Raw genomic sequence first — 15167 nt, 5'->3', positions numbered from 1 at the left:
AAGGCAAAATACAGTAACAGATTAATATTTGGCCTTTCAATGTATTACAAGTTAAAATGTGATGTAATTACTACTAAAAAAAATAAAGAAGACAGCACTCTGTGCCTGAGTTAATGCTGCCTCCTTGATTATGTCTTTTGGCCACGATGAATGTAGAACAGGATTCAATAAAGCATCTATTGCTTTTTTTCTGGTGAAATAGCTTCCCTCCCTAAGAAAAATAAATGGATCAATAATAAAAGGGCTTAACATTGCCACAGGGGAGGGAAAGTTTGTTTGTGCAGTCTGTGTTAAAACAGCAACAATTTTCTTGTGCGACACTCTCCTCCTCCATTCCAAATACTCTGTCCCCCACACCCAGAAAAACCCACGTACCAGCCCAGGGTCGGGAGAGACTCCAAGCCCTGAGGCGTAAACAACTCCTATCACAGCCCTCTTTCCCTTATCTGGTTCACATATTTCCTGCACTTGCTGATTCACTGAGAAGACAAGCTGAATCCAGCCTGCTCTCCTTTCTACCTCTTGCAAACTGGGGATCTGATAGAAAATTCTTATAACAAAGCTGGCCTGGTGGCTCATGCCTATAATCCCAGCACTTTGGGAGGCTGAGGCAGGCAGATCCCTTGAGGTCAGGAGTTTGAGACCAGCCTGGCCAACATGGTGAAACTCCATCTCCACAAAAATTAAAAAAAAAAAAAAAAAATTAGCCAGGCATGGTAGTACCTGCCTGTAATCCTGGCTACTTGGGAGGCTGAGGTGGAAGGATCGCTTGAACCTGGGAGGCAGAGGTTGCAGTGAGCCAAGATCGCACCACTGCACTCCAGCCAGGGCAACTGAGAGAGAGACTCTGTCTCAAAACAAAAAAAAAAAGAAAGGAAATTCTTATAACAAGAGATGTCTTGTTATCTTCAAGAGCCTCAATTTTAGCTCTTCAGAGACATCACGCTGTTTGACCTGTGGATGACTATTTTACAAATTTGTCTTCTACATCCTGCCTACATTGGTAGAAAATGACTTTTCGTCCTTTGAGCACAGAGTGTTCAGCAGGCAGGAGAGGCCAGGGAGGTGGAAGGAGGTGGGAGAGGTAGGAGGTGGCAGATGGGAGTATGCTGGGAATGGCACCAAATCAGGAGATAAGAGAAGCAGGCCCAAGACTGAAAACTCATTAGCTGATTAAAATGTCAGTATGTGCACCCCAGATTTTTACTTGGATCATCATTGTTGGTGCAGTTACACCCAAATGAAGTTATTTGGCCATAGTAATAAAATGAAGAGTACATTTTTAGTGGTTACTCATTTTTATACACTAAATAGAAAACTTTAAAAAAATGTTGTTACCTGGTTTGTTCTTGCTGCAGTGTGTTGGGATCAGGTATAAAAAATCTTACTCGAAAATGCAGGGTACAGGGGAAACCTCCTACAACATTTTTCAAAAACAAATTAAATTTTCCCTTTGACAAAGTCAATGTATGTAAGTTGCTTCTCTTCCATAAGTGACGCATTTTTTCACTCAACCATAGCTTTTTCCATTATAAAAGGGCTAATTTCAAATATGGAGTACGTAAGTTAGTTGATTGTTTCAGAAATCTCCACGTCTTCAAAAAGCAAAATATTTATGCAACATCAGCACAGACTGAGTTATCATCTACTTCCTATCACATGTTTATCTTAGGGCTGTGTTTAAACACTGCACTCCGTTATCTGTATTAGGAATTTTAAAAATCCTTAAATCAGCATTATTATGCAAAATTTACAAAGAAATAATAGCCTGCATTTGTGTAGCCATTTATACGTTTCAAGCATTTTCATGTACATTCCTGCATTTTGACACCACCATGACTATGAGTGGGCTAGGCTGCTACTGGTAGCCCCATTTTACAGATAAGCCAAAGACTTAGAGAGGTGACTTGCCTTAGGTCACACAGCTGGTGACAAAACCAGAATTAGAGTACTGAGATCTTTGATTCTGCTCTACCACATTTCAAACTCATTTTTAAACTACAAAATATCTCATGCTTTTAATGCAAAGTATATTAAGTTAGTATACTAGTAAATCAGACAATGAACATATTTAAATACGGCTTTATACATCAACATCCAGAGTCAATTCGCTTGTGTGGATAAAATTAGTCCATTTCTTCTCATAGATACAGCAACAGGAGATCAGATCGTGCTGCTAAGATCCCGAGAGCTTCTTCATGTCAATTTCACCATCATGGCTCAGTAAATATCCGCCAGCCCTATCTAGGCACTGAGCACTTTCTTGCTCTCTGCAACTCAAGTCCTTCTCACTAACCTGCTAGATCTCCTCCCTCTACCTTAGTTCATCCTGAACTCTACCCTCCCTGATCTTTAGTGCTTTCTTTCTTTATCTGTAGCATGTGTTCAAAGAATCCCTCATGGGTGTGTGCCCAAGTACACCTGTCCACATGTCTAAGTACCAGTGGATGGCGCTATAACAATATGCACATCAGGGGAGAACAATGTCCTCCTGCTGCCTTGGGATGCTTGTTCACCTCCCTTTCCCCTCTTCTAAAACTTGTCATCTCTGTGCTGCAGGCCTAGCCTCTTTGTCTTTCTGGCTGTCCTCTATCGTGTGCTTACTACCATCATAGAATGTCGAACCCTCTGGGCTGTCTGCACACTTGGCTGTGGGCCTTGAGGGGATAGTCCAAATTTGATCTGGACTGGATTCCCAGGGCTTAGCCCCGCACCTTGCCACAGTCTGAGCTCAGGATATGTTCACTGAAAGCATGAATGAAAGAATGAATGACAGTACCTATTCATGCCTTGTGTGGACTCATTCCTGGGGACTTGGATGGGGCAGGTATTTGTCTGTAAGTTGCCCTGAGGCTCCCATGGGTACTTCTGAATGAGGAGGACGCAGCTCATGGGAGGGAAGAACTTTGAGAATCTGGCTCCCTGTGGGGGCAGCAGTGACATGGGAGTGAAGGCCACTGTGTCTACTCCTTCCTCCCTGAGTGCTGAAGCAGGTGTGTGTGTGTGTTGGGGGGCATCCTGTGATGCATATCTGTGTGCACAAATCCACCTGCCCTTCTCCACTCCGCCATGCACTGGCCACTTTTTTTGAGTTGGGCACCTTGGGGATGCAGAGAGAAATACAACAAGGGTCCTAACCTTAAGGAACTTGCCAGTTCTGAGACAGAAGTAAAGGCAATTAACAAAGATGAGGACAAGAGCGTTCAGAGCCCCAACATGGGAGATGGTAAATCTAATAGAATGTCGAGGGAGCCACCCACAGTTTCTAGGAGAGGAAATGAGATCTGAGCAGCCTTGAAGAAAGGCAGGATTTCACGAGGGAAGTGGGAGGGAAAAGCATTTCCAGCAGATGAAACAGACTGAGGGAAGGCACTGGGAGGCCCTGCAGATCAGCCAGGTTTGTCTGGGGCATGAGTGGCATAAAGGGGAACAATGCTGGCAATGCTGGAACATCAGGCTCAGAGCAGATTAGGGCAGAGAGTGGGCTATGGTGTGGCCTGACTGGCCACCCAACTAGGAGTGAACTGCAGCATTGGGATCCACTTCTAAGAGATAAGCGGTAGTTTGGAAGACTTTTGTATTGGTGACATTACCTACCTATGGCTCGGTTTTCCATGAATGCAACTATGCTGTTGGAAAGTATGAGGCGTTTGTGTTTGTCTATCTCTCTGTCTCCCTTTTCCACCCTGACTCTCACAGCGGACTAAGAAAGGCCATCCTCCTTCATTCTCCTTCCTTGTATACAGAAATGTGGGTTCCCTTGCTCTGAGCTGCCTACTCTCACCTTTCCCCTTCTTTCCCATAGCTGGGGCGGATCCTAGAAGGCTGATCTGGAAGCATCTCTGCTGACTCACAAGTCAGACAGGGAGAAGTCACCTCACTCATGACTCCGGACGCCCAGAACTCCAGGTACCAGATGTCACAGGAACTGATGATTGGAGGGGAGAAACAGACTGTGATACACTAACACCTAATGTTCAACTGAAATGAAAAGATCACACCAACCTTTTAACTGCTTCCTGATGGGTTTGCTTGCTTCCAGCCATCTCTGTTGGACAAGAAAACGTAAAATATAAAAGCAAACCGTGCAGGAGTTCAGCACATTTTTTTAAAATGGCACTTACAGGAGAGTCCACGGAGTCGTCATCATGCTGTAAACCAAAATATTCCTTTTCAGTCACACCCAGGTGGTTGTACGTCATATCCAGAAGAACCTGGCCAGTGTCTTGTTTCTAGAACAAAAGAAATTATCAAGTGGGAAAAGTCTTAAATTGATTGGTGGTAAAAACATCTTTACTGTAGGCAAAAAAGAGTTAAAATATTCAGAAATGCTATGCACACTCAGAAATGCTATGCACACTCAGAAATGCTATGCACACACACTTCCCACCACAAGAAAAGCTTTAATAAATTTTAAGAAGCCACACAGCACATATGGGAAGTAGGGCTAAGAAAAACGACATCAACACAATTTAAGACAATACGAGTTTAATTTAATTGTCTAAGATTTCTTCCTTCCCCCTTAGCTGCAATTCCCAAGTGATAATGTCTAAATCGGAAAACTCAGCTCTCATAATCACAGTTAACTCCCTGTGGCCTCCTGTGGATTATCCACAATGAAATGCTAACCCCTGGGCAGTTTCTGTTGGCTCCTCAGGACACACCTGTGGCTCCTACTCCTGGAGAAGCCACCGAAGTATATGTCCAGGAAAGGAAAGCTCTCACCTAACGGCCTAAAGGAAGACAGCTAAAAATACCCAAATGCCATTCAAAATGCCGTCAGAGTGATTTGGCCTGTGCCACCCTGTGGGATTATCTGCCTCTCTGCTTCCCTTTCCCGTCACCTGAAGTGAGAAGCCACACGTCTCTCCAGAGCAGGACTCCGTTGCCTTCCCTGCTCCATGTTTACGGGGCAGGCATGGTGTGGGAATGGGGACAGGGCTATAAGAAGCTCCCTTTTCCTGCCCTGGCCGTGGAGACAGTGGCTGTAACAGAGTGTCAAAGCTGTCGAGGGCTGTGAAACAGTCGAGGCACGGTGGACACCCAAGGGGACCACATGAATGGTCATCTCGACCGGGGTCCTAGAGGAAGCAACCGCCAATCTGGGTTCGGGAGGAGGACGGGGTCAAGCATCACCCCTGCCCTCCAGCTGCACGAGCTAAAAACAGGCCTTTGGATCAGATGGCCTGGCACAAAGGCCCAGGAATGGCTAACAGCATGGAGTGCTTGGAAAATGGCAAATTCTACTTTAACAGGCAGACTTTGCAGGAATCCTTTGAACCAAACCATTTAACTAAAGGACAATATGAGTCAGAAATAGACCAGGCAAAGGTAGCTCCTTTTTTTGAGTGCCTGAGAGCAAATAATGTACTTGAAAATAGGTCACAGTGACCAGCATTGGGAGAATTAGGTAACTATCAAGCCCCTCCTGCAGAGACTTCTTTGGGGCAGCTTCAGATTATTTGGTGTGAAATGTGGGAACATGAGGCACGCCCATTTCCTGGACATGCCCTCTTTCCTGCCCAAGAGCGCTTATACCTCCTGCTCCTTCTGTTCAGGGCACCGTTCATCACAAGAGAATCACAACAGGTGGGAGTCTACACATTGCACATTACCAGATACTCCCTCCACATGTCAAAGAGCTAGCTGCTCCCCTTGTTGGAATTATTTATATATGATTTTATATTACATTTAATATATATTATTAACTACAACTTACTGAACATCTACAAGGAGCCAGACATTATGCCAATGGGCTTTTTATATATGGTCTCTAATCTTTGCAGCAACTTTGCAAAGTGCACTAGTCATTACCATCTCCCTTGCCAACGAGCAGAGGCACTGAGAGGCTCCATGCCTTGCCCCATCAGCTGAGGGACAGTCTGACTGCCTGACTCAGGTCTGTTTGTTCCCACTACACCTCCTCCTCTGGAGTGCATAATTCACATATACAGGTATCTATTCTGCATAATTCACCTGGTTCTCAAGATAAACTGAAATATAATAAAAAACACATTTATAATAAGAAAAGGCCTCCTGGCCTGGCCCCTGCCCACAAGAGGTCATCTTTGCTGCACCAGGTCACCACCAGGGCTCGCACCCTGGACTGAGATAAGAACGACTAATATTCAAGTCAGCTTCCCTGACACCTGCTCCTGGTCACAAGGTGGGCTGGGCTAAAGAGTCTGAATGAGACTGTGCAAGCAATTCCTACACATAGAAAGGTACTAAGTGAGGGATATTCCAAGTTGCAACCAGGGCCTCCAACTTCTCAAATTCCATGGGATTCAGCTTTGAACAAGGCTGCTGGAAGCTTGGGGTGGCAGCCACGTGATAAGAACAATGATGTTCATTGTTTGCCAGGCTCTAAGACTTTTATTTTTATTTTTTTAGAGACAGGGTCTCGCTCCATTGCCCAGGCTGGAGTGCCGTGGTACAATCATAGCTCACTGTAACCTCAAACTCCTGGACTCAAGGGATCCTCCTGCTTTGGCCTCCCAAAGTGCTGAGATTACAGGCACTAATCACTGCACCCAGCCTGTTCTAAGGCTTGTTATGATTCTCACTTGGGGTAGGTGCTTGCCTTCTCCCCTTTTCACAGAGCTGATCACTCCTCTTTCTGCTGAGATTCTCAGACATTCGCTCTTGGACTCCTCCTGCCTCCCTCGCTGGTCCTTCTCAGACTCCTTTAGTGCCTGCTCCTTACCTCTCCTATGCTTAAGCACCATTTGCAGCTTCCATCTACTTGCTTCTCAGGGGATCTCCTCCAGTTTCATGCTTGAAATCCCATCTCTATCCTGGTGACATCCACATCTGTATCCCCAGCCAGGATCTCTTTTCCCTAACCTCCTGACTCTTTTATCTCATACCATTCCTACACTGCTACATAGATGAATAACAGGCCTCTCCACTGCAACATGCCCACAGGAGAACTGATTACTTCTACCCTCAGACCTGCTCTTCCCACAGTCTTCCCCATCTCAATAAACTGTAACTCTATTTTGCTGCATTGCTTGGGCCAAAAACCTGGGAGTCACCTTGAGGCCTCCTGTTCTTTCGCATTTCAAATCCCATCTATCAGCAAACCCTATTGGCTCCACCTCCAAAGTACTTCTGGGCTTGGTTTCCTCTTAGCCAGCTCCATACAGCCACTATGTCCAATTGTCATCATCTCTGCCCTGGACTGCCACACCAGTCTTTCAGCCCCTTCCCTCCTATCACCAACTGTGGACAGAGCCCCAGTGCTTTCCACCTTGTGTAGGAAAAAAACCCAGTGCCCTCAGAATGATCCGCAAGGCTACATGCAATCCCCCACCCCTTACCCCTGCTATCTCTCTGCCCTTATCTTCTGCTATCCTCCCCTCTTGCTCATTCCACTCCAGACTCTACTGTATTCTGCAACCAAAGGAAGTGGGCTCCAGCCTCAGGGCCTTTGCGCCACTGTTCCTTCTCCCTGGGATGTGCTCCCTCCAGATGACCACATGGTTCTTTCTTCTCAACAGTGGGGACTTCCCTGGTTACGTCTATACAATGGTAACCTCACCCTGCCCTGGCACTCTCTCCCTCTTGTTCTACTTTTTTTTTCTGCAAAGCACTTAATACCGCCTGACTCAGCGCACATTTTTTTATGGCCCATTTCCCCCACTGGGATATTGGCTTCAAAAAGGCAGGGATTTTGTTCTGTTTTGTGCACTGTTGCCATTTTTTGCACCAGAACAAAGCTTGGCCCATAGTAAGTGCTCAATAAACATGTGCTGAATGAATACATGAGTTACATACTAACAAACACTCATGTTCTTGTCAGGAATAGGATATATGGTTAAAGAACAGCTCCAAGACAGACAAACACACATTTTAACAAAGAAGCCAGACACATACTAAACTATTAGTGTACAGCATCTGGAAGAGACATTTGTGACCTTCATGAAGTTTGTGTAATCACAAAATTCTATGAAAGATTATGTTAAAAGGAGATCAGATATAAGACAAGGTTCTGCAGAACCAAAGTAGTTGCTTTTTAAGGGAAATATTTACAACCTTGCCAACAGACTCCTAAATCGGTGGTTCTCCAACTGCATGGCACATCGAGACAACTCAGGGAGAAAGTACAACGCAGATTCTCAGGGCCCACCCCACAGAGAGCAAGTTTCAAAACACCCAGGCAGGACAAGGGATTGACATCTTTAACACACATCATAGGAGCTTCTGACACACTTTAAGAAATGTTCACCAAAGCTGAGCAATCCAAAGTGGGGACTATGAACTACTAAAGACTGCTTCCATTTTAATTAAGAGAAAATAAAAAATTGAAGCCGGGCCTGCTAGCTCATGCTTTACAATCCCAGCAGTTCAGGAAGCTGAAGTGGGGGGGTCGCCTGAGCTCAGGAACTGGAGACCAGTCTGGATAAGTTAGTGAGACCTACAAAAAACTAAAAAATTAGATGGGTATAGTGGCGTGTGCCTGTAGTCCCAGATGCTTCGGAGGCTGAAGTGGGAGGATCGCTTGAGCCCAGGAGGTTGACACTGCAGTGAGCCAGGATCACACCACTGCTCTCCAGCCTGGGTGACAGAGAAAGATCTTGTTTCAGGAAAAAAAAAAAAAAAAAAAAAAAATTAGTTCTTCAGGTATATTTCAAATGTTCAATTGCCACATGTGGCTAGGGGGCTTCCCTGTGGGTTAGTGCAGACACAGAACATTTCCAGTATCGCAGAATATTCTTTTGAACAGTCCTCCTGAGAGGATGTTTTCCTCCAAACTGGCTTCTGAAGAAATAGGTCACAGGTATATGTTGTAGCCCCCGTAACTAGACTTTGGAGACGTCTAACTAGACAACTGAATTTCCTTGCTGAAAGCTTCACTTGTTACAACAACGTTTCCCACCTACAAAAAAAGAAGATGCCCTGACACTGGGGAATAGCTGCAGGCCTGGGTGTTTGCGGAAGTGGGTGGAAGAGTAGGGCAGAAGGCTGGGAAACATCCATCTCTACTGCCCATTTCCACTCTCTGCCAGGCGAAGGGTCCAAACTTCCATGTCCTTGGTCATCCACCTGAGTCTTCTGCACTGACAGGGGGACGTCTGCAGCCAAGGCACTGGGCCACCGCCCCATCCCTGCTGAAAAGGAGATATAGCACCCACTAAACTCCACACAAACTGCCTTCTCCTCCTGCTTGCATCAGGGTCCATGATCACCTGGGATCGGCAGTGGGCAAACTTGTATGGGGTGTGCAGAAGACCCAGGGATCCGTTTTTGTTACCCTTTGCATTCCTGTGGCCTTTTATTGTTCCCTCAATTGTTCTCTCATCCTGTCTTCTCTTCTGATGCCTTTCCTTGCACACTGAACTTTACAGGTGGGGGCAGATCCTAGCAGCCAGTTCAAGGTTGGGACTAACTCCTTTAGGACTGGCCAGAGGATGGAAGAGATGGGCAAAGGTCACGGGCTGGGTGGTGACTGGAGTGGGAGGGCACCATAGGCAGCCACAGTCCCAGGATCTTCCTGTGGCTGGCCTGGGAGACTGGAGACCTCGTTTCTGGTGCTGGCTCTGCCACAGGCTTTAAGTGGGATGAGCCAGGACCTCCCCAAGCCCTGCCATCTGTGAGGCTGATTGTTTCACAGCCCACTCACTCACACATTTAACGAGCACCTGCTGTGTGCCCAGCCTTGTGCCAGGCAGAGGGGAAACAACACCCTTTCTACTCTTTCCTGTTCTCAAGGAGCTCAGTTTCATGGGCAACATAAACCCTAATCACTATCTGAAAAAATGCAACCTGACATGGGCTCTAATGAAGCACATATAGGGTGCCATGATGCTTGCAGATATTGGTGCTTTCATGGAGTCCTCATCCACTTCCCAAACCAGTCTCCTTCAGAAAGTGGATGAGGACTTCCCAGAAGCACCAACGTATGAGCATCAAACAGTTCACGTCACACAGAAACGAGGGGAAGACTCTCAGGGCAGAGGTGAAATGGGGGCAACTTTTTTTTTTTTTTTTTTTGAGACGGAGTCTGGCTCTGTCGCCCAGGCTGGAGTGCAGTGGTGTGATCTCGGCTCACTGCAAGCTCCGCTTCGCGGGTTCACGCCATTCTCCTGCCTCAGCCTCCCGAGTAGCTGGGACTACAGGCGCCCATCACCACGCCTGGCTAATTTTTTGTATATTTTTAGTAGAGACGGGGTTTTACCATGTTAGCCAGGATGGTCTCGATTTCCTGATCTTGTAATCCGCCTGCCTCGGCCTCCCAAAATGCTGGGATTACAGGTGTGAGCCACCGTGCCCAGCTGGGGGGCAACATTTTTAAGTATTTCCAGTGCAATCTCAACATACAAGTTCTGAGATCTCAAGCTTTCATTTTAAAATATTTTTTTCTTCATTTTGTAAGCCAAGAGATGAAAACTATTTGTTAGGAGCATTAATTCAGGAAAAGTAAAAAAAAGTAGAGAACTTACAGTAACTTTAAAGGTCTGTACCACGCCATCTAAAAAGTAGATGCTGCAGATGACTTCTGATCGAGTTTTCTCTTTGGGTAATTCCGAGGTGCGTATATTATTAATTCTTCCACCCAACGCACGTAACCGGGAGGTCATAACTATCGCTGAATAACCTGTAACGTAAGATATACCCATTAGTGCTTTGATATGCGAATCGCCAGTTACCTGTGAGTGCAGATACCTGTCAGATCCTATCCCATCAATACTGTCTGAGGGACTCACAGATAACGAGAACTACATAGCAGATCATGTTTCCAATTGAGTTTTGACTTCTAAGGTGCTCTAAGCAAAATGTATTGCTAAATTATACGTTCATAGAAATATGTGGCTTATTTGCATGTCTTATTACCTCCCTGGTATGAGTCTTCTAATTTATATTTCCCAGGCTTTTAAGTTTTTATCTATGTTTCACAATTTTATATATTTGTGTTCTACCTCTAAGGGTTTACAGTACTAAACATGGTATAAATATGATTTCAAACATGAAAAGACTTATTGATAAACTGATATTAAAACTAAGGATCTCTATTCATTGAAGGACACCATTTAGGGGCAGCAAAAAGGCAACCGATAGAGTGGGAGGAGACACTCGCAATATATACGTCTGCAAAGAATACATGAAGTGCTCCCGCTGACATAGTGAGAGGAAGTAACAGAAAGCCCTGTAGAAAATAGGAAGAAAACAAAAACAGGTACTCAACCACATAGCTGTCAAAGAAATGCAAATTAAACCCACAAAGCAATAGTCCCACACACCCACCAGAGAACCCCTACAATTCAAGACTGGCAAAACCACGGAGGGTGTGGAGCAACCAGAACTCTCACATGCTGCTGGTGAAAGCATAACTCAGTGCAACCACTGTACAATGGAAAACTGCTGAACAGTATCTACTAAAGCTCAACATATGCATTTATTGTGATAGAACAATTTCAGTCATGGGCACATTCCCAGCAGAAAAATGTATATTCACTCACTAAAAGACATGAAAGCATCTTGTGGGAGCTAAACTTTGAGAACATATGGACACAAAGAAGGGAGCAATAGCTACCAGGGCCTATGCGAGGGTGAAGTGTGGGAGGAGGGTGAGGATCGCAAAACTACCTATCGGGTACTACGTTTATGATGCAGTTGACAAAATAATCTGTACACCAAATCCCCAAGACACTCAATTTACCTATATAACAAACCTGCACATGTACTCAGAACCTATAAGTTAAAAAAAATTTTTTTTGTAAGTCATGACAATTCAAAGATTTGGACCAAAATATGTATCTAATAAAATAATAATTTATAACAACAACAAAAAAGAATCTTCATAGTAGTCCTAAACTGGAAAAGACCCCATCTATCAAATGTAGAATGGATAAACTGTGGTACAGTCATACCATATACTACTATAAAGCAAAATAAATAAACAAACTACCATTACATGTAAAATGTGAATCAATTGCTTTAACGTTGAGCAAAAGACATGAGACACAACAGATTATCTGCTGCATGATTCCATTTATATAAAGTTTACAACCAGGCAAAACTAATCAATGCTGATAGAAGAAAGGATAATGGTTACCTTTGTGTGTAGTGAGGGGAAGGCAGAGATGGGTTTTCTGGGATGCTTTTAATATTCTATTTTGTGATATGGGTGCTAATGACACTGGTATACTCACTTTGTGAAAATTTACCAAGCTCTACATTTATGATTTGTGTACTTTTCCATACGTATGTTTTAATAACAAGTTTCCTTTTTTGAAAAGAGTATAATATTTATGAAGAGGGAAGTAGAGGGCATTCAAAATCTGACCATGGTATTAGGGAACAGTAAGGAAACTGGTTTAACTGGTGATTTCAATGGTGGAGAGGTAGGCGAAAAGACTGGAAAGGTGTGCAACTGAGGACATGACTATATCACAGAGATCACGTAGGTGGGAGGTTCTAGGCCTCTACAAAGAATACATGAAGAAGCCGAGCACAGTGGCTCACGCCTATAATCCCAGCACTTTGGGAGGCCGGAGAGGGCGGATCACCTGAGGTCAGGAGTTCGAGATCAGCCTGGCCAACATGATGAAACCCTGTCTGTACTAAAAACACAAAATTAGCCAGGCATGGTGGCATGTACCTGTAATCCCAGCACTTTGGGAGGCCGAAGCAGACGGATCTCCTGAGGTCAGGAGTTTGAGACCAGCCTGGCCAACATGGTGAAATCTCATCTCTACTAAACATACAAAATTAGCCAGGCCTGGCGCCCTGCGCCGGTAATCCCAGCTACTCTGGAGGCTGAGGCAGGAGAATCACTTGAACCCAGGAGGCGGAGGCTGCAGTGGGCTGAGATCTCGCCATTGCACTCCCTGGGCAAAAAGAGCAAAAAACTCTGTCTCAAAAAAAAAAAAAAAAAAAAAGAAAAGAATATGTGAAGCAATTCTACAAATCAAATTGGCTCAGGGAATGGTGAAGATATAAATCTGACAGTGTTGGGTGGAAGAGCAAATAAAGATGAAGGGCCTGAGAGTAAGTTAACGTTCTTTTTATTAATTCTCCGCAAATTTTCTCTGATGAACTGGGTCTCTGCATATGCTATTCCTCCTACTTGCAAAGCTCTTCCTGCTTCTCTTCATTTGATTAACTCCAGTTCATCGTCAGTGCTCAGCACAAGCATCACTTCCTCCAGGAAGCCTTCCCTGGTCTCCCTAACCAGTCACAGATTTGTGTGACAGAGTGCACTCGCTAATGCTTATCCTCATTTCACACTTATAACTGATGATGTGTATTTAATATCTGTTTCTCCTACTAGATGTCAAGCCCCACAAGGCTAGGTCTGTTTTTGCTCAGTGCACCTCCAAATCTAGGTCTGGTAGGCAGTTAGTAAACATTCGAACGAATGGAAGGAAGAATGAAATAGAAAATGAAGCCAAAATTTGTAGTCTATATAGCAGACTATATAGCAGTACTGCAGTACAACAAGACTGTATAGCAGTAGAAGAGGACAGACAACCTTGACAGAGAAGGATGGGGTAGGGTCTAAGTAGAATGTAGAGGGGGAGCCTGGTACGGTAGCACGCACCTGTAGTCCCAGCTACTCTGGAGGCCAAGGTGGGAGGGCTGTTAGATTCCCGCCTGGGCAACACAGCAAGACTATCTCTTAAAAAAAAAAAAAAAAAAAAGCAAGCAAACAAGAAAAGAAAAGAAAGAAGAAATGCAGAGGAGTGGGGAAACTGGTGTCCCATAGACCACTGCTTCTCACACTGCAGTGTGCGTACAGAGTGCTTGGGGATCTTGTTAAAATGCAGACTCTGATTCAAGTAGGTCTTGATAGGACCCAAGAGTCTGCATCTTGTCTCCCAGGTGATGACCAAGCTGCTGTTGCCAAGGTCCATTCTGGCAGACGCAAGTCACGGGTAATTGGAAAAGTAGCACCTAATGTCAGGGTGGGGCCAGAGAAAAGATTTGGGAGTCAGTAGCAAGGAGTAGTGACTCAGGTCTCAGAAGGATGTGGCCAAAGCAGATTGTTTCTTGGAGGACCAAGAAACAAGCTTCAGAGAATGACAGGGAGCACCAGTTAGGTGCAGAAAGAGAAACCACAACGATGAACGCTGTGCAGAAAGCACATCCAGGAAGAGAAGCACTTGGTCTCTTATCATTATATTTAAGAAGCGCCAAGCAAACCTCTCTTCCTTAGATAAGGATAGGGAGTCTCAAATACTAATTAAAAAAAACTTCCTGGGACCAGCAGTGCAAAGGAACTTATTCAGTCACTTATAAAATTCCACCCACCCCACCACCTCCGCCTTGCCCTTTCCAAGGAAAATGTCATCAGAAGCAGGGATGCATTTTCTGAGTAATACAAAAAGTTATCAAAAGACAACAAATGTGTTCCATAATGCTTTAACCACATCGACTTTAAAATGTCAATTTTATTTTTTAGTTCTTGTCTAAGAATCTCAGGTGGGTTACTTTTTTTTTTTTTCCAAAAGACACAATAGAACCATTACAAGTTGGTTTTAGTGGGAGGTGCACATCAGAATCACCTGGGGAGCTTTTAAAAACTGCCTGTCCCCGCACCCCCAGGGGTGATTCAGCATCCTCAGGTGTGGCACAGGATCACATTCCCTTTGGGAAGCCCTCAAAGTAACAGCCAGGGAGACGAGGACTAGAGGAGTGGGTTTCCAGGGAACCTCAAGGTGTGTTTTGAATGGATGGCCTTAGAATACAGGCTCTGCAGAATCTAAGCCATGCACTGCGTGGTTGAATTCACTGTGTATGAAAAGAGGTGGGCAGTTGTTCTGTGGAACAGCTAAAACAGAGAGAGTCACACAATGACCCCAGGCAGAAAAAACTAAGACTTGAAACAGGTGCCTCCAAATGAAAGTCACATGGGCTGATGCTCCAATGGTGGACACTGATTTCCAAACTTCACCTGAGCAGCTGCTCATAGCTCGTGCTGGCGTGGGTGCCGCTGGGCTTATTCATTTCACCATGGTTAGCAATGATGCTGTCCAGCACAGTCACACAGCCAGCTGACAAAATAAAGCCCACCAGCAACCCAGGGGAGACAGACTCTCCTTTCTCACATCTATCTCTGATTGTTACATAAAGGGCTTGAAACCTAATGACAATGTCATAAATAGGTATTTTATGAAAGCTGCAGAAATCTTCCTACAATGGTTCCTAAAGCAAACCTTGGT

At 44.8% G+C, this 15167-nt stretch overlaps 1 protein-coding gene across 25 annotated transcripts in view; it reads right to left on the bottom strand.

The window, feature by feature from the left end:
- Positions 1-15167, bottom strand: part of PTPN3 (protein tyrosine phosphatase non-receptor type 3) — a 122430-nt gene that overhangs the window by 76685 nt on the left and 30578 nt on the right. For 16 of the 25 annotated variants that reach the window (XM_077968353.1, XM_077968350.1, XM_077968345.1 and 13 more), the window contains exons 2-5: positions 10446-10600; positions 4125-4232; positions 4006-4048; positions 1339-1417 (exon numbers count right to left, since the gene is read on the bottom strand). In XM_077968353.1, coding sequence (XP_077824479.1) covers positions 1339-1417; positions 4006-4048; positions 4125-4232; positions 10446-10583 — 368 coding nt within the window. In that variant the 5' untranslated portion in view covers positions 10584-10600. Of the gene's footprint in view, positions 1-1338; positions 1418-4005; positions 4049-4124; positions 4233-10445; positions 10601-15167 lie in introns of those variants that run through there. The other 9 variants (XM_077968358.1, XM_015117127.3, XM_077968360.1 and 6 more) reach the window with 2 other exon arrangements.

Source organism: Macaca mulatta, chromosome 15 (assembly GCF_049350105.2).
Source record: "Macaca mulatta isolate MMU2019108-1 chromosome 15, T2T-MMU8v2.0, whole genome shotgun sequence".
NCBI lineage: Eukaryota > Metazoa > Chordata > Mammalia > Primates > Cercopithecidae > Macaca > Macaca mulatta.
Note: the sequence above shows the minus strand (reverse complement) of the source record. Positions and strands in the feature narration are given on the sequence as shown.